This window comes from Ursus americanus, chromosome 2 (genome assembly GCF_024610735.1).
Source record: "Ursus americanus isolate L20-20 chromosome 2, mUrsAme1.1.p, whole genome shotgun sequence".
Classification (NCBI taxonomy): domain Eukaryota; kingdom Metazoa; phylum Chordata; class Mammalia; order Carnivora; family Ursidae; genus Ursus; species Ursus americanus.
In genome coordinates, this window is record NC_142128.1 from 4,680,010 (window position 1) to 4,704,956 (window position 24,947).

A 24,947-nucleotide genomic window follows, 5' to 3' on the forward strand; every position below is an offset into this window, starting at 1 on the left:
GGGTCTGGTTGAACTCTCCACCCCTGTGGCCATCCCACCATTTAGGGGCCAACTCGGCACGGGCAAGGCTTTCACCCTCCCCTGATCCAGGCACTTCATGTCTCCTGGTATTGAGGTTCCAATACCCTTGAGGGTTGCCCTCCACCAATGGGTTGAGCATGGAAAGGGTTGCTGCCTGACTTGACCTCCCTGCTCCGGGAATATCAGCTGACTGAAGAGGGAACCAGCCTGCAGCCATCAGGCCCATGTGCACACTCCAGTGGAATCTAGAGCAGACCCTGGCTCACATGCGTAATGGCACTAGCTCGCCCAGTAACTCCATGCCCAAAGGTGTGCTCCCTGGCCTGCTCTGTGCCTGGGGGAACCCCCTCTTCATCCTTCCCATCTTCTGGGTCAAGCCTGTGTCGAGCCTGTGTCCATCTCTCCTGGGCGGCTCTAGGACAAGCCCTGAAATAGGAATTGGGGTCTTTCAGTGATTAAGCATTGGACTTATGTGTTTTCTGGTGTTTGCACTCAAAACTGACATGGCCCAATGTAAAGAAAATCTGTGAAACTCTAGATCATAATTTAAGACTTTTTCTTATTCAGAGCATAAACTAGCAACAGAAAATAGCCCGAGACAGACTGCAAAAGAAAAGGGAAAACTCTGTATTTTGGCACTTGTAACCAGCACTTTTTGTTTCTGCTTTTGAACCCGGGACCCCATGTTTTCAGTTTGCACAGGGTTCCGCAAATCATGCAGCGAATCCAGTTCGTCAGCCTTGTTCCGCTTGTAATTTATTTTCTCATCCTACAGAAATGTTCACTTTTGCACCTAATTTTGCTGTCTCTTTCTCAAAGAGAGTCCCCAGAATGGCAAAAGCTTCAACCCCCCCAGCAGAAGCCGCATCCTCCCGGTCACCCCCAGTAACGACCTTATCTTGAGCGAACCCGTGGCGGATTGTTTACTTTCCTCTTAGACTTTTTCATCCAGTAACCCTGCATAGCTTTTAAGATCAGTGAGGGCGGGAACCCCTCACAAGGAAGTGTCATTTCAAAAATTAGAGAAAATAGGAGCGCCTGGGACGCGGTTGAGCGTCTGCCTTCGGCTCAGGGCGTGATCCCGGGTTATGGGATCGAGCCCCACATCAGGCTCCTCCACTCTGAGCCTGCTTCTTCCTCTCCCACTCCCCCTGCTTGTGTTCCCTCTCTCGCTGGCTGTCTCTCTCTCTGTCAAATAAATAAATAAAATCTTAAAAAAAAAAAACCAAAAACAAAAAACCCCCCAAAATTAGAGAAAATAGCTGGCACCCGAGGGGAAGACGGAAACCGGCAGGGGGAAGTTGGCTAGGGGTGGGGTTCTGGGGTGGGAGCTCCGGAGCCGGAGCTTCGGGCCGGGCCTGCTCTGGGCGCGGCCCCTTTAAGGGGCGGGGTCGGGGCGGGGCCTGGCAGCGCCCCCCCCCCCCCCGGTCTCCCAGACTGCCCCGCGCGCGCCGGCAGTTCGGCCACGTCCCTGGCCACGTCGCGCCCGCTCTCGCCATCTTCGCCGCTTCCTCTCAGGGGCTGCTGCCGCCGCCGCCGCCGCCGCCTGAGCTGCCGAGCCCCGGGCCGCCCCGCCGACCGCCGCCGCCATGAACATCTTCCGGCTGACGGGGGATCTGTCCCACCTGGCGGCCATCGTCATCCTGCTGCTGAAGATCTGGAAGACGCGCTCCTGCGCCGGTGAGCGGCTGGCCAGGTCCCGGAGAGGCTCAGGCGCCAGGCCGGGTCGCTCCGAGGAGCCGCCGACCTCGGCCGCCCCACGGCCAGCGGGCCTGCGGCGCCCGACACACCCCCTCGGCCGGCCCGGCGGCCGGTCGGCCCCGGCGGGGCAGGGGGGACCCTGCAGCCCCTCAGGGTGGGCGCCCAGGCCGGGCGGGGTGTCGCGGCCCTGGGCCCCGCTGGGCGCTGGGTCGGCTCCCGAACTTGAGCCGTCGGAGCGGGGGAGGCGCCAGCCAGACTGCGCGGGGCCCTATTCTGTCTGAAAAGTTTGGATGGGGCGGGGGCCGGGGGAGTCCGGCAGGCTTGCCCCCACCCACACCCCCAGCCCTCGGCTCTCATGGGCGCAGCTCCGCGCGCCTGGGCGCCTGGGCGCCTGGGCTGCTGGTCGGGAGGTGCGGGCAGCCCGCGAATCAATGGGACGGGAGGGAGGAGGATGGGCAGGATCGCGGCCCGCTGGGCCTGACGTGGCAGCCAGGCCAGCCCGGGAGGTGGAGCGGGCGCGGGGAGGTCACCCCGCTCCCTACCCTGCCCCTTCGAGGACTGGCCTTTAAATTAGGGTGGAGGGTCAGGCCTGACACTAGAGTTCTGTGGGCTTCACCCCAGCTCTGGGGTCCAGGATCACGCCCTCCACGGGAGGGGGTGTGAGGAGGCCCCTAAGTGAATTTCTTGGGGACAGTCAGTGCCGCTTTGAAAAATGAACTAGTTCGTCGAACTCTAAGCGCCTCCATCTAATAACGGGTTCTCTTAAACCTGCGGCGCCGGGTACCGCTGAGGTCTCGTGTGGTCTCCTGTAATTCCTCACTCCACGTCACCAGTGAGTTGGCGACTCCCTCCTCTGGAGTACACATTTCATGCATGCATTGCTGCGAGGCAGTGGCACAAATCTTTCCCAGATAATAGCTGTGAAGGTTTACATTTCATTAACCCTAAAAGCTTCAGAGGGGCAAATTTTTAAATGATTTGTTGAAATGCAGTGTCGTCTTTAAACTTCTTCTTGATGCCATGGCCTCAGTGAAATAACTTTTGAATTAAAAGAGCTTGATTTTTGCAGAGGCAGTAAAAGATGGACCTGGGTGGCAGAGATCCCATTTCCCTTATCAGTTTCTAAAAATTTCCACATCTAGAGTAACACCCCACATCACTGACTGCTGTCTTCAGGACTCACCTATCTCCCCAGAACATACCTGAGATCAAGGAAGTAAGCAAAAACAAGAGACCTTTGAACGGTCAAAATGGATGTTACAAAGTCCATGTACTGAAACCAGTGTTGTCTGGCATGGAGGTGATCTCTCATTTTGTACATATTCTGAGAGATTCAGGTGTAAGATTTCCAGTTGCAGCAATTGTGATAGCTGACAGTTAAGCACTTGCCGTGTACTAGGTAGTGCACTAAAGGCTTTGCGTAGCTTTTTCCACCTAGTCTTTAACATGATCATAAGAGCTAGGTGCTGTTGTCCCCATTCTGTGGAGGAGGGAACTGAGCCTTAAGGGAGGTGAGGAAATTAGTGGTAGAGCCAGGATTGAAACACGAGCAATCTAACTCACCGTTAAGGATTTTGAATCAGTATCTGTCTATTTTGGCCTAAGTAATTTTAGTTTAAACTTTGATGTCAGACCGGTAGTTTAGGTCATCTTTTTCGTTGCACTCAGAAAATGTGTTCTCCCGCGCCACCCCCACCCCTCGCTTTATTGAGATATAATTGACATATAACATTGTATTAGTTTTAGGTGTGCAGCATAATGATTTGATATATGTACGTATTGTGCAATGATCACAATAAGTTTAGTTAACGTCCATCACCACACATAGTTAACCATTTTTTTCTTGTGATGAGAACTTTTAAGATCTATTCTCTTACCAGTTTTCAAATACAGTACAGTGTTATTGACGATAGTCATTATGACATTCCCCAGGACTTATCAAGTCCTTAAGTATTGAAGCATGCTGTCTCTTAAACACGTATCTAAACTAAGATGTTGGGGAGAAGCTAGTGTACCTCCACGTATAGATTTCTTAAGGGAACCTTGAGTAATACGGAGAAAGTCAGAGGGTTTGCTGTTTTATTTGTTTTTTAATATTTACTATCTTCATTTGGGAGATTTAGGAGCATTTAGGAAAACAGAAAATACTTCAGCCAAAATAATAAGATAAGTAGTTAAGTTCCTCTGTGTTTGTCAAATATTCCTACAGTTAACCTGTAGTTACAGGGCATTTTTAAATTCTTCTCTTTGTCAGACTTAGGATCATTTTAGTTCTTACACATGAGATTTCCCAGCCTTTTAAAAATCAAAACCGCCGAGATCATTTATTCAGAATTAAATGCTAAATTTGATTGGCTACTTTGTTTTTCCATTCTAAATTATGAAAGTTGTTTAGAAGCTTTTGGAAGAGTAAGAATTTGATATGAGTTTCTCAAATAACTGGAATAAGAGACTTGTGCGTTCAGGTTGTGTTTCTCACTTTGACAGTACTGGTATTGGGGTTCAGTTTAGGATTTTGGCACCTGTTTTGAACATGCCTGCTGCCAGAACCATGGGGCTTTTTCTTTTTTTTCTCTTAGGGTAAGGGATGAGACAGGGTAATGAGGAAGCTGGAGATTCTGTTTTCCTGACCATCTAATTTGAGAATGGCCACCTTAAAGGGCCTGTTTTAAAGTAGGGGCAGGAGAGCTGATCTTGGTTTAGCTCTCTGTGTCTTTGTCTGCTATTGTCATTACAAAGGGGTGCGCAGATGAAATGTGACTTTCTCATATCCCTGAACTGTCGTTGCAACAGGATCTACAGTACGCTCAGGTTATCACTTTATCCTTGTCCTAAACACTGACCTGGATAGCCTTGGGAGAACAAACCTTGGTTTTGTTTTGTTTTTTTTAAAGATTTTATTTATTTATTCGACAGAGATAGAGACAGCCAGCGAGAGAGGGAACACAAGCAGGGGGAGTGGGAGAGGAAGAAGCAGGCTCATAGCGGAGGAGCCTGATGTGGGGCTCGATCCCATAACGCCGGGATCACGCCCTGAGCCGAAGGCAGACGCCTAAGCGCTGTGCCACCCAGGCGCCCCCAAACACTGGTTTGTAGTTGAATAACTTCCTAGCAACATTTTTCTGTAGGCTGGCTGATAGTTATTAATAGTGCTATATCTGTTGTGCTTAAATTACTAGTGGAGTCCTTTTGAGATCCATGACTCCCAGCTGCCCTCTCCTAGTCTCCTCTCCTCTCCCATCTATTGCTTTGATTGTTGTTAGCTGTTGTTATGTAGGTTTTGTTGTAGACTTTTTATCTTTCCAAACATGACAGGAACATCCAGTGTCCCCTGCATTTCTCATAATTGGACAGCTTATAATTTTGAATACAAAATCTCATCTTTTATTGTGGTCATTGAGTACTTCAGGAAGTTACTGTATCACATTCCCAGCTCCCTCTTTGTAGCAGCTGTCACCTCTGTTCTTTTGAGTGCCAGTCTGTTGACTAATCATTGCTCTCAAACATCTATTGACCACCCGTTGTGTCCAAGGCCCTGGGGACACAATTCGGAGCAGCACCTTGAAGCTATCAAAGTCTCTGCTTTCAAGAAAGTTGCAATTTACTTGAAATAATAAGATACATATAAAAAGATAAAAATAGAGGGTATTAAATATTAAACCCTTTAGGCATTAAATCCTGTGTATGTGAAGTGGCTAGAAGGATCCCAGGGAAGGTTCCCATGACTTCCCAGCAAAGTGTATGTAAGACCTCTGTGAAGAAAAGTCTGAAACTTTGTTAATGAATGTAGAAGATGACCTGAATGTATCTTCATAACCGTGGTTCTGACTAGGACCAGATAGGCTGGTAAGGAAGCAAGATGATTCATCTCCCCAAATTAACTTGCTAACTCAGAATGTCATCAAAGTTAAAAAACAATAAACTGAGAAAAAATCTATAACATATCTAAGTGACAAAAAGTTAACATACGTAATAAAATACTCCTACAAAAAAAAAAAGGCTAGAAAAATGGACAAAGTTGGCAGTTGACAGAAGAATAACAGAAGGCCCATTAAGCGTGAAAGAATGCCCAGCCTCACTAACAGTTAGGAACTCGGACAGTAAGACAGCAATACATACCATCATTTCCTCACTGGGTGAGAAAAGTAAGAGGTTTATAACATGTAACATAGGTAAGGGTGTGAAAGGCCATTCTCATTTGGTGTTAGTGAATATGAAAATTGGCACAGCCTTTCTAGGGGAAATCTAGATAAGAACTTAAAATCTGATAAGAACTTAAAGTTGATGTTCATATATTTTATCCCAGTAATTGTAAGGGATCTGAACCACAGAAATTGCCATAAATGTAAATAAACTATCTATAGGTATAAAGATGTCCTTGTACCTAAACAACTACAAAACACTGTTTATAGATAAAAAGATGTTTGTGTAGTATTCATAAAAACAAAAGTTGTAAACGACCTAAATGTCTGTTAATGGAGTGGTTGCTCAAATGTGGCATTGTTACACTATGAAACACTATGCAGCCATTAACAAGAAGGAGCTAGAAGTTTAACAGGGGAAGATAAATCTGAGAGGTTAAGATAAAAAAGCAAATTGTAGGGGCACCTGCGTGGCTCAGCTGGTTAAGCATCTGCCTTTGGTTCAGGTCATGATCTCAGAGTCCTGGGATCGAACCCTGAATCAGGCTCCCTGCTCAGCGGGGAGCCTGCTTTTCCCTCTCCCTCTGCTGCTCCCCCTGCTTGTGCTCTCTCTTGTTCTCCCTCTCAAATAAATAAAATCTTAAAAAAAAAAAAAGAGAAGAAAAGAAAAGAAAAAATTGTAAAGCAAAAGACTCTGTGGCCCCATTTTAAGGGGCAAACATATATGCCCCGTAAAAGGTCCTTTTGTTTTATTCCATATATTTTAGCCCAGTTGGAATTTTTAATTAAGTAGCATGGATTTCTTTGAAAACAAGAAAAAACAGCAAAATAGTACATAGTAAAAGCCGTCATTTATCAAGCATTTGCAGGGTGGCAGTTGTCATAATTTGTCCCCATTTGACAGATGCAGAAAGTGAAGTGGTTGGGGGGGCAATGTTTGTAATGGGCCCAGGCTTACCCCGTATGTTGAGGGGCTGAGCTTAAACCCAGCCTGTCTGGCTCCAGAGACTCTTTTTCCTTAAGTCACAAGAGTTGTGTTACGAGTCAGTTCCTGACTGTTAGGCTGCTGGTTCCAGGGAAAGTTAATGGCCTTTAGGAGAGCATCCACATCCTTAGGGACAGTGGGTTGGAGCATGGTGCCTGGGGCCCTTGTCGAATGCTGCCTTGTTGCCGGTGCGGACTGTCCTGGTGGTCTAACCTATGGGATTGGTTGCAGCTCAGCTGTTACCAGGACAAAAGTAATTCATGGAAAGCTTTTCTGCTTGGTCGAGGGATCCTGTTCTGTAAACCACTGGGAATATAAGAAATGCAACTTTTAACCTGCAGCATAACTTAAAGTAATACACACTGTAGTGTATAGTTGTAGGATTTTATTAAACCTAACTTGGCCCAATGGGAAAAGACAATGGTGTTAGGTTTAATGACTGATTTCCATTTAACATGTCATACTCCTTAATATGGATATTTGGTGCAGTTGGTATTGGGATGGCCATTTCAGAAGCATTTAGAATGAGTATTCTTTTTTTTTTTTTAAGATTTTTTTATTTATTTATGTGACAGAGAGACAGCCAGCGAGAGAAAGAACACAGCGGGGGAGTGGGAGAGGAAGAAGCAGGCTCCCAGCGGAGGAGCCCGGTATGGGACTCGATCCCGGAATGCCGGGATGATCACGCCCTGAGCCGAAGGCAGACACCTAATGACTGCGCTATCCAGGCGCCCCTAGAATGAGTATTCTTTTTTTTTTTTTTAAAGATTTTATTTTTTTATTTATTTATTCGACAGAGATAGAGACAGCCAGCGAGAGAGGGAACACAAGCAGGAGCAGTGGGAGAGGAAGAAGCAGGCTCATAGCGGAGGAGCCTGATGTGGGGCTCGATCCCATAACGCCGGGATCACGCCCTGAGCCGAAGGCAGACGCTTAACCGCTGTGCCACCCAGGCGCCCCTAGAATGAGTATTCTTGAGAGCCTGTTACCTGCCAGCCTTCACATGCTTTGATCCCGAACAGGGAGAAAGTGACTGTGGGAGCCCCTCAGGCTTTGCAGGAGGTTCTTTCCCTGGAAGGAGATTCCTGCGCCCGCCCTCTCTGTCTTCAGCTGGGGTCTCTACCATCTTGTGAAGACAGGACAATTTTTCCGTCTTAAAGGAAGAAGCTGCTACTTCCTAATCAGGATCCCAGACCAGGAAAAATAGGGTAGAACTGTATAGGCACACTTAGATTTCCAGCATGGCAGTTCCTACATGGATTCTGCACCATAAGATAAGCTACAGGCCACATACTGCCTGTCTCTCGCTCCTCTCCTGCTTAGGGGGCTCTCCCAGCCTCTGGTTGGCAGTAAATTAGGGCAGAGCCCACAGAACATTGCCTATTTACAGTCATAGAGACACAGTATGACTTAGACACTCTTCGGAAGTGTTATCCGAAATACCACAAAGTGAGAATTTACCCTATGACATGAAAATAAAATGAATTCTGTCTTTTTTTTTTTGACCTTTGTTCATTCGTTCAGCAGATATTTCCTTAGCCCTGCCGCGTGTCAGGCCCAGTGGTGAGCACAGAGAATACAAAATGGCTAAGACATGACCCCAACCTTTGGAGATCTCAGTGACTGTTGGGGGAGAAGGAAGACAGGCAACCAGATAATCGCAGTGTATTTCATAAGACCATAATAGGAGCTAGGGCAGCAGCTGGTGGGAAGTAGTTCCCATTATGTCCTTGCTGAATGAATAAACAGCACCAAGGGAGGGTGTCTTCAAAGATGACTTCTCAGAGGAACTGGTATGTGAGTTGGGTCTTAGAGGGGTTGGTAAAAGCGATAATGATAGTCCTGGATTTTTAGTATAGGAATGCTGAAAATGAGGAAAAATTGCAAATCTATCTGGCTTCCAAAGTTCCATTAGAATAAACCATTTGTAACGAATTTGCTTGTATGTACCCTATAATTTTTTATTTAAAATATTGGAAAGAACCAGATGGGAAAGGAACTGGGAATTTCTTTCACAAAGCTTCAACAAATATCAAATGTGAACTGCATGTTCCCTATCCTTTTCCTCTTCATCTCGTCTTCTCTCTCTCCCATGTCTCTATGTGAATGGCAGCCTCATTGTTCTCCTTTGGAACATTGATCTCTGATAAGAAAAAAAGCTCCCCATTACTGGGGGAAACTGAAAGGAGCAGACTGTCTGTATCTCCACCTTTGACCCTTGAAATTGGTTACTATTGATGGATCCAGAAGGAGAGAGTCAACTTTTTCTTCAGGTTCTGTTTAGGTATTTTTGCGAATAGACTAGAACTGTAATTATTCATATGTAGAAAGTAACATTCTTGCATCCAGGCTTTTAGTTTCAACAAGCTGCAAAATTGTTTTGTAAAATATCATTTAAAAACAATGTAATTTTCACATTCCGTAGGAGTATTGCCAATAATTTGGTGCAGCAACATTTCTGCAAAATACATGCTTGCTTAAATGTTGAATGGTGTGAAGTTTGCAACATAGAGGAAGGTTGGGTGGGTTCTGACGTGTAGTAAGATTCAGTTTCCTTAATGAATTCGCTCAGTGTTCATCTGAAACCCATAGTTCACATCCTTTGTCACCTAAATATTTGGCCAAATATAGATGTCAGAAAAGTACACAGGCTATGTGACCTTTAGCACGTCCACAGCTGAGTCTCCACGTACCCCAGCAGTGCTCTGGGGGTGGACTGGTGGTTGGAGGTGGAAGCAGATTTAAGATGGTGTTTTTGTTTTGTTTTTCTGGTGTTTTTGTTTTTGTTTTTGTTTTAAAGACTGCTGCTTTTGAGGACTGACTATAGTAGTAGGTTCCCACCCTCTTGTTGCCATGGCATCCATAGCAACATTTTTATTGCTGTGGGATGACTCTAAGAGATGGAATTTTTAAAAATCGTAACATGTCCAAGAAATGCTGCCCTCACAAAATAAGTCACCCTGGGAGGCCGTAGCACTGCTGCAGGGGTTGCTGCGCTCACTCTTCCCTGCCTCACTCTTCCCTGCGCCAGTGTTCCTCACTCGTCCCTCATCTCCTTAATCAGATTAGACCCCGGGGCCAGGAAGGATTTGTCACCGGGAGATACATTGTTTGAAAGTGGAAAGAAAGATGCTGAAGGTAGCAGACAGGTTATAACACTAAATACCAGCAGAATTAGTGAAATAATTCTTACCTAAAGTATATATTTGAAAAATACAATGTTCAGGGGCACTTCGGTGGCTCAGTCGGGGAAGCATCCAACTCTTGATTTCAGTTCAGGTCATGATGGTGTCGTGAGATTGAGCCCCGAGTCAGGCTCCGCGCTCAGGGCAGAGTCTGCTTGGTCCCTCTCCCTCTGCTCCTCCCCCACTTGTACTCTCTCTCTCAAATAAATAAATAAAATCTTCTTTTAAAAAAAAGAAAAATATTCATTTGAGCAGTACATCCTGGTATACTGGTGCCGGCATAATGAAGGCACTTTCCCGTAGTCACCCAGCACGATAAGACTGCTAGAGCCTCCCCGCAGGAGCGCGTTCAAGAATGTTAAGTGAAAGGAAAACTATAGCTGCTCTCATTCATGGAGTCATCGCAAACATCAGCCTTTGACCCTGGAGCCCACTTTCGGAATCTGCACTTCCTGCGGTGTTCTCCACGGGAAGCATTCGGCTTCTCTAAGAGAGGCTTTTCTAATACTTTCCTTTTGTTTCTTCAGGTATTTCTGGAAAAAGCCAGCTTCTCTTTGCACTGGTCTTCACAACTCGTTACCTGGATCTTTTTACTTCATTTATTTCATTATATAATACATCTATGAAGGTATGGTATGGCATCCAATGGAATGCATTTTATCCATCATTCACAGGCCTATGGAAACTGTTAAGTTTGTATCAGTTGTGTACTTAGACATCTTCTAGAATAACGTCTAAACATGCTGTTCTTGAGCTAAGCACTTTTAGACCACCTCGTACATAGAAATGGGAATGGCGTTATCATTAAGTACATTTTCTGTTTCAGAGGAGTATCTGTTTAATTAAAGTGTTTTGCAATTCGAGATTTTTTCATCTTAAATTCCTTGAGTATGATAAACTTCTAAAGCTCTTGATAACCCCATAAGAAAGAGGGATAACTATTATGTTTTCAAGCAGTGGGAAATTACAGACTCCCGGGGAAACCCGGCAGGTTGATTCAGAACAAGGAATGAAAGCCAGGGCTCCTCGCTGCAATATCTCGTTTTGCTGTTGTGGGAGGAATTATGTGTAGGCTTCTACTTCTTTTCTTTCTTTTCCTGCTAAGTCTGTTTCGTTAACTTGTGTGCCATCTTTATTACTCTTTCCATGCCTAAATAGCATCTGTACCATAATTTGCTTAACATGTTTTTAAAACCTTTTAACTTGTCCTAAGCGTTAGTATCCATGGCTTCAGTGTCCTACCTTTTCCGAATCCACATGAAAACAAATGTGTAATTATTAAAATGCAACGTGTTCGTGTACCACCTCACATCTTGTGGGCCTTTGGGGGTGCGTGCTTCCTGCTTGCCAAGGCCTCGGTTTCACGCAGTCATTGCACTTACGCTTACTGAACACCCACAGCGCCGGGCACTTCCCTCGCTCTGAGGACAGGGCCGAAAACAAGCAGAAGACTTAGTGTCTGGTTGGCAAGAGTAGACCGATCATCCCAATACTCAGTGACTGACGGCGGCTTGCGATGGGTGCTGTGATGGAGAAGTATGGGGCTCTGAGGGTGTGCAACAGGAGTCTCATTTCTTTCCTTCATTCGTTCTCCATAGCTTACCGAGCACCTGCGTGCGGGGCAGTGTTGTAGGCGCTTGATTACTGACACACCTGAGGAAGTCATGTTTAATCGGAAGTCTATTGGGGTGGTACAGGTCACAGTAGATAAAGCCATATTTGGGTCTGTGGTCTTTACTAAGAAACAAATTTGAATTACCTATAATCGATTCATTCTTCATCACTAAGTGACCAGAGCCTTGGTTCAGGAAATAATTAGCTTGCTTAAAACGGTTAGGTCCCTGCTTGTCGTCCAGGTAAGTTAAAACTGCAGGTATTACAAGCGTGTGAGCAAGACTCCTCCTCCGTGCCCCTCAGGATCCTGGCTTTCAGAAGAATCCTTGCTTGGTTCTAGTTTCCAAGCATATCCTGAAAATCAGAGGAGTGGGAGCCAAGTTTTATGTGCTTATTGCTTTGACTTTAAATGCCAAGCACAGGTGAGAGGAGGAAAAGCAGCTGCTTGGCCCCGTTGCTGCGCAAGCCTTTACGGGCAGAATCTTGGCTGGCCGTGTTCCCGGCGCTGCGGAGGGACCCCCGGCTACCACGTGCCTTGGCCGGATGTTGTGTGGCGATTCTGTGTATAAATGTATATATATTTTGTTGATACATGTAGATTATATGTTATTTTATTCATATACATGTACACATATATTTGTATGTGGAGAGAACTCCAACAATATAAGATATTAATCTTGATTTTTTTTTTTTGGTGGTTTGGTATATGGGTATGACCAACAATTTTAATACCTTGTCAACTGTTTATTTGCAAATATAACTTCATGATGAGGTGCCAGGGATAGTTTAGTGTCTTTGTTTTGTTTTTAAGCCTATGAGGGCTTGATGATTGCTCTCATTTTCCTAATAAGTCGTTTGCCCAGATGTTTTCCTCGGTAGTACCGGGTAGCCCAACTGATATCCCACTTGTTTCCATTCAGAGGCTAAACCTGCCCTTTGCTTCTTGGGCCTAAAATTCTGCATTCTGAAAATTGCTATAATTTCAGAATAACAGACTTTTCTTTTGGGTCACATAGCTATATGGTGTTTGACCTTTTGAATGTGAAAGAACATAACTTGATTGTAAGTCTTTGAACAGCTGTACTGCTATATGAGCTCCCTTGTAGGCGGCATTTTTGACAAGTTATCCCTTACTTTTGGTTTTGCTTTTGGTATGCTACCAGACAGAATTTCATAGAAATGCTCTGAATGTTCTGTGTTAAAGTAACACAATGTAAGTAAAAATGATCCTTGTGAAGTTAAATGTGAGCTCCGTTGTATCTTCTCTTTAGAAAAACACTCGCTAGGGGCCCCTGGGTGGCTCGGTCAGTTCATCCTCTAACTCTTGGTTTCAGCCCAGGTCATGATCGCATGGGTCGCGGGATTGAGGTGTCTGCCTGGTGCAGCGTCTCAAGATTCTTTCCCTCTGCCCCTCCCCTCTTTCTCTCTCGCTCTCTCAAATAGATATATACATCTTGGGGGAAAAAAAGAGAAAAGAAAGGCACAAGCTAAGAAAGCCTCATGCTGGAGGCAGGGGCACTGGTTTTGAACTGCATTGAACTTCATGTTCTTTTTTTTTTTTTCCTTAGGCTGCTATCTTATAGTTTAAAGTGAGATTAAAAATACATTCTTTGGCAGTTTCTCATAAAGTTAAAGGTACACTTTTAGCATACGATCCAGCAATCCCATTCCCAGGTATTTACCCAAGAGAAGTGAAAAGTTAGGTTCATAGAAATGGCTGTACGTAAATGCTCATAGCAGCTTTATCTACCGTCCCCCAAGCTGGCAGCACCCCACCGTCCTGAAGCTAGCGCGTGATGAACACACTGGTACACCCATCCAGTGAGCTGCTCCTCGGCAGCAAAAAGGAACCAGTTGTTAATACACACAACAACATGGTTGGATCGAGAATGCAGTATGGTACTTGAAAGAAGCCAGATTAGGGGGACATACTATATGATTCCATTTATTTGGTATTCTGGAAAACTGCAGGGACCAAGAATACATCAGTTTCCCGCCCCCCCCCCCCCCAAAAAGAAGAATAGATCAGTTATCGCCAGAGGTTGGGCCATGGGGAAGGGCTTGAGCGCAAAGGGGCAGCATGAGGGAGGTTTTTTTTTGGGGGGGGTCACATGATAGGACTGTTCTGTGTCTCGATTGTGGTGGTGGTTATATGACTGGTAGAACTATATACTCCCCAGAAGTGAACTGTATTGTATTTAACTTTCAAAATGAAGAAGCTAAGGAAAACAGTCTTGCTTTTGTGAGCATATGCATGATGTGGGAAGCCAAGGGAGTTGGAGCCGTTGTGGAGTGGGGGTGACCTGGTGCTTTTCTTCTGTCCTTAGCTCATCTACATTGCCTGCTCCTATGCCACGGTATACCTGATCTACATGAAGTTCAAGGCGACCTACGATGGAAATCATGATACCTTCCGAGTGGAGTTTCTGGTGGTCCCTGTGGGAGGCCTCTCCTTTCTAGTCAATCATGATTTCTCTCCTCTGGAGGTTAGTTAAGAGGTTATGTAGGGAAACAGATGTGTTTGCAGATAATGTGGGTGGTTCTGGTTGGTCGGTCGGTTGGTTGGTGTGTTTGGCAGGCTTCTGGCACAGCGTACACTATTTGGTGTAAATAAATCACAGACAGGAATTGAGCCCCCAGGTATTCGGGCGTCTGCTGACGGACGATTGCCGGATTTTCCTCTAGAGAATAAACCAGGCTTCTGTGGTAGCAAACACAGTGCCTTGCCTGTCCAAGTGCTTGAAGAACACGGTCTTCTCTGCACTCTGACCCAGCTTTGTTTCCTCTTCTCGGAGGGGTGTTGCACGATGATACTGTGTGCAAATCCCCTAGGCAGTGTTGCTACCCTGCGGGTGTTGAGGAAAGGTGGTTTGCATGGTGCCCTGCACTCCTGGGTGCCTCGCCCTTCGCTTAGCGTCCTGGGGAAGCCACTGCTCATGGATTCGGAACACTCCCAGGGCTACCTGCAAGGCCTCCTGTCGTCAGCGTGGATCAAGTTGGGCAGAGTGCAGAATGACGATTCCCGTTACTTAACCTTTTGATTTAACCACACTAAGAAAGCCCCAAGACTAAGAAAGATGATGAAAATATTGAGATAGTCTGCGAAGGAGACCAACTCGTAAGGAAAAGCAGCAGTGGAGAGTAGAAGGCCCGGGCTGTTAGCCCGTGCACCCTGGCAGAGAGCACCCTAGATTCGGAGTGGGACAAGCTTACCCGGGAGAAACACATATGTAGATTCACAGAAGATTGTACCGGGAAGATGTTGGAGAGATGGGTAAGGAAAATTCACAGAGGCAGAGGTGTCTGGGTTACCCAGCTTGTCATTGGGAACGTCATGCCTCTTCAGTGTAGCTCACGTTTGTGTGACTTAGTCCATCGCTGAGCTGCTGTTTTGTGCTCCGATGCCCAGACTCCTCCCTCTTCGTGCTGCTCCACAGTAAAGCAGGAGTATTTCCTGTGACCATGCGGTGGGTACCAGGCGTTGACTGAAGCCTGTGGTTTCCCTTACAGATTTTGTGGACCTTCTCCATCTATCTGGAATCAGTGGCCATCCTTCCTCAGCTCTTCATGATCAGCAAGACAGGGGAGGCGGAGACCATCACCACCCACTACCTGTTCTTCCTGGGCCTCTACCGCGCTCTGTATCTGGTCAACTGGATCTGGCGCTTCTACTTCGAGGGCTTCTTTGACCTCATTGCTGTGGTGGCCGGCGTCGTCCAGACTATTCTCTACTGCGACTTCTTCTACTTGTACATTACAAAAGGTACCTCGGGCTGCCTCCTCCCTGCTTTGCTCCTACAGCCGTGTGTTTTTAGGTGCTCCCTGGCCCAGCACGCTCCTAATCTGGCACTAGCTCGTCAGGCACAACTGGTTTCAGAAAAACATTTTAACTGACTGTCAAATAAAATTCTGGGTCAGGATTTTCAGCCTTTTTTTCTTTTCTGTAGCTTTATTGTTTTTCTATAATAGCATGTTTTATTGTGAGAAATTTAATCAGCTTTTGTAATTCTGAAAACAATCACCTGAAACCCTACCACTCAGAGATGATCATAGTTAATGTTTCAATAAATGTTTCCAGATAGGTTTATGCATATACACAGATACACGAGTTAAACTATACATGCTGTTCTGTAATCTGTTTCTTTCCCCCATTCGCATTTTTTCAAGTCAGTAGATAGAAATCTACATAGTTTTCAGTAGCCGTAGAGTATTTCACTATGTGTATTACCATAATTTCCTTACTCAGCCCCCTGTTCATGGTTATTCAGGCTGTTGCTAATTTGCTGCTATTAAAATCCAGTGCTTGTGGCGTCTGGGGGCCTTAGTTGGTTAAGCGTCCAGCTCTTCACTTTGGCTCAGCTCATGATCTCAGGGTCATTAGATCGAGCCCCAAGTTGGGCTCTGCGCTGAGCTTGGAGCCTGCTGAACATTCCCTCTGCCCCCAACCATCTAGCTCTCTCTCTCTCTCTCTCTCAAAAAAACAAAAACACAACAAAACAGTGCTTAAGTCAGTATCCTTGTATATGTATATTTTCACATTTACATGGATATAGGACAAATGAACGTCACAAAAATCTGATGAAAACTGTGGTCCTTGTTAAAAAAAAAAAAGGCGTATTAATGCATGTGCACACAAATGTATGCATATAGTTTTAGGGGATTCAGGAGCCCCTGAAACCTAACCACAGACTCAGGCTAAGAACTCTTGCTATACCGTTACAGCGCCTAACGGTGGAATTGCTAGCTACAAGGGCATATATATCTTCTCTCTTTTTTAACATCCAAAATTTCATAGGCCTCTGTGCATATTAACAGTTCCATTTTACTATATGTTGATAGGGGGGAAAGTAAGGATAAGAAAATGCTATTGTAAATTTAGTGACAATTTCAGTCGAATTTGTATTTAATTCTTAAGTTAGATCTAAGAATTCAGTTGCTATGACATCAAGGTACATGAAAATTCCAGTATATGTGTGCATGACATACTCATAGTTCAGAGTTTATTGACACTGAAATCCAGTGATTCTTGGTGCCAAAGACTTATTTCCTCGTACCTTGCTCTGTAGTGTCTTGAGTGTGACAGACCTCTAGGAACAGGAAGAAGGAAACTCTAAACTTGTCAATACCAGTAACCTTTTGTTTTCTCTTCCTCTCTTTTGAACATTCTAGTACTCAAGGGAAAGAAGCTCAGTCTGCCAGCGTAAGTGCCAAAGACCATCGCCAGCATCTGTCCTTCAGGGTGCTCGGACAGAATTCTTACCACAGCAAAGGCACAAGATGCTTGATACGGAAAATCAGAAACGTAACTCTTTTGTTGCAGATCGTCATCAGTGGCTCTGTAAGAACCCAGAGGAAAAGAACCAGAAGGTTTCTGTTTAATGCATCTTGCCTTATCTTTTTTTATTACTATGTACAAAGATTTTTTTACACAAAGAAACTTAATGCTGTATGAATAAATTCAGTGTGTAGCTTCAGTTGGGGTAGTTCCAAAAGTGAGGATTTTGTGAGGAGTAAGTGCACAGTTTTTTTTTTTTAAATTCTTTGAAACTGTTGATTCTTTGTGTCTGCAATGAAATTGTACTCCTTGACCGTTGGTAGATTATATATTCTTCCATCTATCAAACTTGCATTCCACTATATTTATTTTTTGCCAAAAGATGAGTTACATTTGTTTGAAATCTGAGACACTATGTTCAATTTGGTCTTTGTTCAAAACTCTTCCGAACACCCAATGTGGAAATCCTTCCTTGGACATCACAACACTACATGTAAGGATGACTCACAAGCTTATGGTTTTCAATACCCAAATTTTCAGATTCCGAATGTAGATGGAGTCTCGTTTAAGTGTCACCAGAGGTGCCTGCCCCGCTCTCCTGCTAAGAAGAGTGAGTTTGAGGCTGTCCCAGGGTGTCCGAGAACTCGGTGGGCAGGGGTTCTGGGCTGCTTGCCATCTGAATGTGGGATGTGAGGGACATTAATGATTATGTTGGATCTAGGACTCTGTTCCTCTGAGGAATGGAACACAGGTTAGTCACCTGTCACTTTAATTTACAGTTCCAAAAGATTACTACAACCATGTCCGCGCTTAGATCCAAATGGTATTTCATATCACTTTCGGGTAGTAAGATGATTTACATTTGTTTCTTAATTGGCAGCACCAGTTGCTATGCCTTATACTCTTTGATTTTTGTTTTTGTTTTGTTTTTACTGAGCTCTTGCATGATTTATCTTGTGTTTCCATCCTAAATAAACATTTTATTAAATGTGGAATAAATTGCCCTTTTTTTTTTTTTTGTGAATTAGGCTTTTGGAACATCCTATGTCAGGATGATTTTTTCATTTTTCAATTGGCAACAAAAGCTCTATATAGGGCCGCAAACGTTTATTGTCCACGAATTAATCTAAAACTTTCCAAATTTTGAGGGAAAATTGGAATTTTTCCTCCTGATTTTGCCATTTTATTGATTTGCTACATTTTTTTGATTTGTGCAAAAGCACATGACTTTGTGTTTATGTGATGCCCCGTAAATGTTGAAGTGTTGAATACTAACAGTGCTTACTACAAGAAGGATGTAGTATTTTTGCTTGCTGCATTAAAATATCTTGTGGAAGGGAGCTAGATGGGTTTTATTTTTATCTAGTGTGTCTCTTAACATTTTTCTAAATTGGCAGTGTGCCTGCATAGTTGAACCTCTTGTCTTGATCTCTCATCTTGTGTGCACCCCCTCCCCCCCACCATGCCTCATGGTTGTCCTTTTGTGTATCTGTATCTTCCCAGCATTCTAGTCTTGGTTTAGTTTCTGTTTTCATCCTCTTTGGAAGATTCTGAGAGCGTGGAGGAAGGGTGGGAAATCTTGGCGTAAGTGGAGCAGACTGCTGCCCACGCTGGGGGCGGGGTGGGGGGCTCACACTGTTTCTGTGCATGTAAATTAAACACAAGCTGGGATCATTGTGGGAGAGCACAATGCAGACGACAAGGGTCTAGGACCTCGTCTCCGGAAGTATCAGTGTCTTCTCTAGTCATTCGGCCCACGTAAAATTAAAACTGGCTAAGATGTTACCACCATTTCGTGGCCAACCAGGATGACATCTTAATAAATACTGTGGCTGAGTAGGAGTGCGGGACTGGGGCAGCGTCCTCACACACATAGGAAACAAAGGCCTTGTATGATGCGCCTTACAAAGCACTGTTTCAAAGTTCCTTTTACTTCTCCAATAAAGGTTATCAGGTAATTAATATTTTTTATCCAGCTGTTTTATTCGTGTGAATTTTCTTTAATGAAAGCATGAAGAGAAATAAAGTTAACAAATTTACCTACTAAGTGGGCTGTTGGCTGCTTACAGACACCAATCCATTCCCCATCCAGTAAAATCACAGTGTCAGAATAATGTTTCCTGCTTCCTTGCAGGCTGGTCAAGAGAGGAGTAAGCAGAGAAATAGGTGAGGGGGAAAGAAAAGGCTGCAGGGGGAAGGCCTTGGGAGCAGATCCAGCCCAGCCTTTCCAAAGATGCCACTAGGCTGGACGACTTCTTGGAAAGGCCAAGCAAAGATTTTGTTTCAATAGGAGTCATGAGTGGTTGGTGGGAACCCTGAGTAAGGAAAGCACAACTTCGGGGTCACTCCTCACACTCTAGCTCCGTGACCCTGGATTTAACGTGAGTCTCCATCTCCCTCAGTTACCTGCAGAGACTCCCGCCACAGTTTTGTGAGGCGTGAATGAGCCCGTTAGTGAAGTCAGATTCGAGCCTGATGCACACACACGAAGTGCTCAGCACCGGTGTGACCCCTTTTTCCCTCCCCCTGTGCTTAGTTTGGGACAGCTGACTCGAAAGCTGGCTGGAAACGACTTCTGGCAGGAGTCCCTGTCGCCTGCTTGATGCTATTGGTCAGTTTTGCCCTTGGGAGAGCAGTGCATCTGTAGAGACTGCCTGGTACCTTCCCGAAGCCCCTGAGTGAATTCTACTGAGGTTGATTGGACTGGGGCTCCAGGTGGGGTTTTTCCTGTGCGCTTCGCCCTCTAGTGACTGAATGTGGAATTAGCAAGGAACCCTCGCTCTGCTCAGTACGGGCAGCGCTCCTTCACCCCTCTGAGCTAGCCTTTGTCCGTGGGGTCTTGTGTGGGTGCTGTGGGCTCGAGTTCTGAAACCATTCCTTCTTACCCCTGCAATTTAAAAGCAAGTGCAGCATAATACAGCACTAATGCTTTAAACAATGACAGGGATACTTTTGTGTAATACTAAGATGCTCCAGGTCTCTACCACTAATTTCCCCTTGGGCACTGGAAAGGTGAGAGTCTCTAGGCAAGTGCTACACTACATTTGACTCTGTTACCAAAACAGAATGGAAATACGAAATGTATTTATTCCTCTAATAAGGGATCTAAGAATAAATGATTGGGTAATAGGGAAACTGGTGCGCCCTGAAATGAAAAAAGGCACTTGTTTACTTTGAATTCTGAGAACTGAAGATCCCGGGGCTGTAAAGAAGGGCTTAGAGAAACAACTATCCAATTTCTCGAAAGATCACCTGGCTAACAATGCCCTGCCCCCACCTGAAAAGACTAAATACGAGGATATTAACTTTACTCAGGACACAGGCATTTTCTCAAACCAAAGAAAATTAAGTCCCAAAGGGAGAAATAGGGGAGGAAATGAACCGATTGATTTGGAAAAATAAAAGAGTAAAGATTACGGTTTCTCCAAGTTAATATGAAGGTAAAATGAAAAAGCCAAGAAAGTCTCTGAAGAATACCTAGTGTATTTTGCAAATACATAGTGAAATTAACCCGAAAGAACAAGCAGAGAAAGATACCAAAGATTTTTTTTTCCTCCAAAATTCAAGATGGAGCAACCATGGCAGGGTGTTATTATCTCTTGTTACAGCTGGATGGTAGATCCTTAGGTGTCAGGCATCTTCTCTGTATCTGAAAATTTTCATCATTTAAAAAAAAGTCATGAAAGGGGCGCCTGGGTGGCACAGCGGTTAAGCGTCTGCCTTCGGCTCAGGGCGTGATCCCGGCGTTCTGGGATCGAGCCCCACATCAGGCTCCTCTGCTATGAGCCTGCTTCTTCCTCTCCCACTCCCCCTGCTTGTGTTCCCTCTCTTGCTGGCTGTCTCTATCTCTGTCGAATAAATAAATAAAATCTTAAAAAAAAAAAAAGTCATGATGGTCCATTTACCTTTTCAAGAGCTGTGCTTTGACTTGGATATTTCATTTTGGAAGTAGGAAATACAGTTGACCCTGAACAACATGGGTTTGAACTGCCTGGGGCCACTTCTAGGCAGATTATTTTCCATAAATACAATACAGAACTGTAAATGTATTTTCTCTTCCTTATGATTTTCTTAATAATATTCTTTTCTCCAGCTTACCTTATTACAAGAATATGGTATGTAGGGGCACCTGGGTGGCTCAGTCGGTTAAGTGTCTGCCTTTGGCTCAGGTCATGATCCCAGGGGTCCTGGTATCAAGCCCCATGTGGGGCTCCCAGCTCAGCCGGGAGCCTGCTTCTCCCTGTCCCTCAGCCCCTACCCCCTCCTTGTGCTTGCTCTGTCTCAAATGAATAAAATCTTAAAAAAAAAGAAAAGAAGGATACAGTATATGCTACATATGACATACAAAATATGTGTTAATCAACTGTTATTGGTAAGGCTTCCAGTCAACAGTAAGCTATTGGTTAAATTTGGGGGAAGTCAAAAGTTATACTTGGATTTTCAGTTGTATGGGGTCGGCACCCCTAACCCCCACAACGTTCAAGGATCAACTGTAGTTATTTTTAAAGATAAATATTCTTAAAAAGATCTATTTTTAAATTTTTGTTTATTCAAAGGTTTTATTTATTTATTTGAGAAAGAGAGAGAGCATGAGCAGTGGGGAGGAGCTGAGGGAGAGAGAGAAGCAGACTCCCTGCTGAGCAAGGAGCCTGACATGGGCTGGATCCCAGGACCCCGGGATCATGACCTGAGCTGAAGACAGACGCTCAACAGGCTGAGCCAACCAGGCTCCCCAAAAGATCTATTTTTTATAAAAAAGCTATTTTTAATAGCAGACAATTGAAAAACTTGTCTAAAATAAGGGAATTAATATGTTTTGTATGAGATACCCACATGATGGAATAATGTTTTAAAATAGCGCTAATTCAACCAATGGAATAATGTTACAAGGAAATGGCAAAATATACTTGTAGAGATTAGAACTATACCAAATACAGGGGCGCCTGGGCGGCTCAGTCAGTTAAGTGCCTGACTCTTGGTTTCGGCTCAGGTGGTGATCTCAGGCTTCTGAAATTGAGCCCCCTGTGGGGCTCTGCACTCAGAGCAGTCTCCTTGGATTCTCTCTCCTCCTCCTGCCTCTTCCCACCACCCCATAAATAAATAAATCTAAAAAAAAAACAAAAAAACCCAACAACTATACAAAACACATTTTTTTTTAATTTACCTCTTCGAAACCATAGTTTTTGTTCCTAACATTAAGTCATCAGTATCTTCATCTTTCCTAACAAAAAAGCTTATATAGAAGAATTATCTTATTACTAAGCCTTACAAATCCCGTTTTCAAAAGGGAACTATTACATTTGAGAATATTCAGATCATAGGCACAGCTCTCTAGCTTCTGAATCACTCTCTTCCACTGAATTCCTATTTTTCCTCCAGATCTCATTTTATTATCTTCTTCAGGGAAGTCTTCCCTGACGCCTCTGATTAAGTCACTTCTGGCCACACCAAGTACCCAATGAATACTTATTTTATAACGAATGGTTCTCTTTTCTATAGAAACTTTGTAACTTCCCCATCTACAATTCCACGTATGATTTCCACAACCATCAATATCATTTCGATATTATTTTTAACTCTGAAATCCTGCCCTGTAGCAGATCCCTGAAGGAACTTCAGACTTAGAAAACCTTGACATTCAATGAGTTTGTTTATTCGTTCATCAAGTATTTAGTAAGTGCCTGTAATTTGCTCTATTATGTGCATAGCAGTGAACAAGACGGACAAGGTAAATTGTTTCAAAATAAGAGAGAGGTGGGAGGAGAGAGGTAATAAACGTGGTACAATGTCAGGGAGTGATTAAGTTTCAGGAGGAAAACAAGCAGAGTGAGGGAATGGAAACAGGTGTGTGTGCTGTTTACATAAGGTGCCCAGGGAAGGCCTCTTTGAAACCGGGGCACTTGAGCTGAGGCCTGAATGATCTGAGACAGAGACATGGAAATAACTGGGGAGGAAGCAGAATGTAAAAGTCCTGGGGCAAGAATGAGCTTGATGTATGGGGGGGGGGGCGGGGGTCGGCAGGCAGTGGGGTGGAGAGAATGGTAACCCAAACCCAGGAAGCCAGAGAAACTCGCATTGACAGACTTGTGCTGTGTGACTGCCAGGGAAAAGCCTTTCGGGGTTGGGGTAGCGGAGGAGATTGGAATCAATCTCACGCACAAAATGCAGCCTTGCAAGATCCTAAGCGGAGGACGGGCCTGCTCTGACGGTTCAACAAAGTCGCCTCGGCTCTACAGGGGAAATGCACTGGAGGGCGGGGGGCGGGGGGGGGAGGAAGGGCAGAACGGGGGAGCGCAGCGGGGAGACCCGGGTAGGCACCAGACGAAGGGGGCTCGGACCAGAGTGGGGCAGAGTGGAGGTGCTAAGTGCTCAGTGCCGTAGGCTCTGAAGACCACGCTCTTCCCCACGCCCCAGCCCCAAGCTGCCGGGTGATTTCAGACCTTGAACTCGAAAGGCGTCCTAACGCGGCACTCCTGAACGCGGGGGGCAGCGAGAGTGAACTTCGTCACATGCTTGGAGGCCCACAGACCAGGAAGGAGCCCCAGATCCGCCGTTAACACCCGTGGATCTCTGGGGGGTGCTCATTCCTCCGGGCCCCAAAGAGTCCGTAACTACAAAACGCGAATATTATCAGAACTGACGTCGCACACGTGCGAAACAGCTAGCACGCCGACCAGCGCCTTCCGGGTCAGCGCCTCGGCGCAGGCGCGGAGGGTCCAGCTGCTTCGCGGGGCTCAGTGCGCGTGCGCCGGGCCCGACCCTCGCGCGCGCCTGCGCCGAGTCGCAGTCGGTTTGGGGTTGGATCCCGGAGGGCGCGGGGCTCCGAGTGGCCAGCGGCGCGCGGCGGGCCGGCCCGAGGCCGGGCAGCGGGGCCTCCGCCATGCCCGGGATGGTGCTTTTCGGTCGGCGCTGGGCCATCGCTAGCGACGACCTGGTCTTCCCGGGGTTCTTCGAGCTGTCCCTGCGAGTGGTGTGGTAAGGGCTGCGGGCTATGCGGGCGGCCGGGCGGCCGGGGCGCGGAGGGAGCGGGTTCCAGCGGCCCGGGAGGACTGACTGTGTTGCCGGGTTTGAGCGCGCGGTCGCGGTGCCCACGTTCCCTTGGCAGGGCCTCTCCGCCGCGCGGGGCCTCCGAGGACGTGCGTGCAGCCTCTCTCCCCACTTCTCGGAGGGCACACTGAGGCCGGAGCGGGGAGGCCGGGCCCGGGGTCGTCCAGGTGGGCCCCCGTCGTGTGCGGCGCCGAAGCCTGGCCCCGGGAGCCTCCGGGATGTGGTTGCCGACCAAAGGCCGTGGCCTTCGGGATCTGCTTCCTGGAGCCAGGTGCAGCCACTTGCATCATCACGGCGCTCGGCATGGAAACGCAGGGCATCCAGTGTCAACCAAAGGACAGGACGGGAAATAGTAGCCTGCCTGTCGTTCTGGAGCCGGTTGTGGCTGAATTCCCTGAGGAGCAGCCAGGCTCGGCACAGAGTGTGCAACCGATGGGAAGTGGAATTGGGAGCCTCAAGTCTGCTCCCAGAGGGGCTGAGCAGGGAATAAATAAATAATACAGCATTCTTGAAGTACGTGAAATACTGGAAGCCGCTCCTCAGTAGTTTCATAGTTTTCAGAGCCAAGTCTCTCTGAGATCATTTCCCATTATTATTTCCAGACCCAGAGTCCTAATATCACAAAACTGACAAAAGCATAAAATGTTCCCTAGTCCCAGTTCCACACGTGGGCTTGAATCCGTAATACAGTGTTCTTGCCAGCGGTGCTCTGCCCTTTGCTGAAATACCTCCAGTGACGGGTCACTGTTACTTTGCGGTGTTTGGTGCTGTCTTTCCTTGTTCTGCACTGAATTACAAAATATATAAGTCTGCAGTATGTGGCCTTTCAAGTTTATCAGTGTTCACTGTGGAACATCGTGGCATAACGTGATTACCACCTCCTGGTTTTTGCATAACACACAACAGAAGACAATGTGTGTTTGTCAATTTCTTGTTAATCTCCAGAAGTAAACATTGTCTTGTTAATATTTTAGCAA

General features: G+C 45.8%; 2 protein-coding genes across 3 annotated transcripts in view; both read left to right on the forward strand.

Annotated features, from left to right (window-relative positions):
- The first annotated feature begins 1,474 nt into the window (after window positions 1–1,474).
- KDELR2 (KDEL endoplasmic reticulum protein retention receptor 2) lies at window positions 1,475–18,885 on the forward strand. 2 transcript variants are annotated; one of them, XM_045813303.2, is made up of 5 exons: window positions 1,479–1,701; window positions 10,562–10,662; window positions 13,976–14,134; window positions 15,159–15,411; window positions 16,818–16,988. In XM_045813303.2, the coding sequence occupies exons 1-5, from the start codon at window positions 1,611–1,613 to the stop codon at window positions 16,850–16,852; spliced, it is 639 nt and encodes a 212-aa protein (XP_045669259.1). In that variant the 5' UTR covers window positions 1,479–1,610; the 3' UTR covers window positions 16,853–16,988. The 2 variants fall into 2 exon arrangements, with proteins under 2 accessions (XP_045669260.1, XP_045669259.1); XM_045813304.2 differs by lacking the exon at window positions 15,159–15,411 and having other exon boundaries at window positions 1,475–1,701; window positions 16,818–18,885.
- A 4,800-nt stretch (window positions 18,886–23,685) lies between these two features.
- DAGLB (diacylglycerol lipase beta) overlaps window positions 23,686–24,947 on the forward strand; it is a 28,354-nt gene continuing 27,092 nt past the window's right edge. Inside the window, exon 1 of the mRNA XM_045813424.2 lies at window positions 23,686–23,898. Within this exon, the coding sequence (XP_045669380.2) occupies window positions 23,804–23,898 (95 nt within the window). The 5' untranslated portion in view covers window positions 23,686–23,803. The remainder of the gene's footprint in view (window positions 23,899–24,947) is intronic.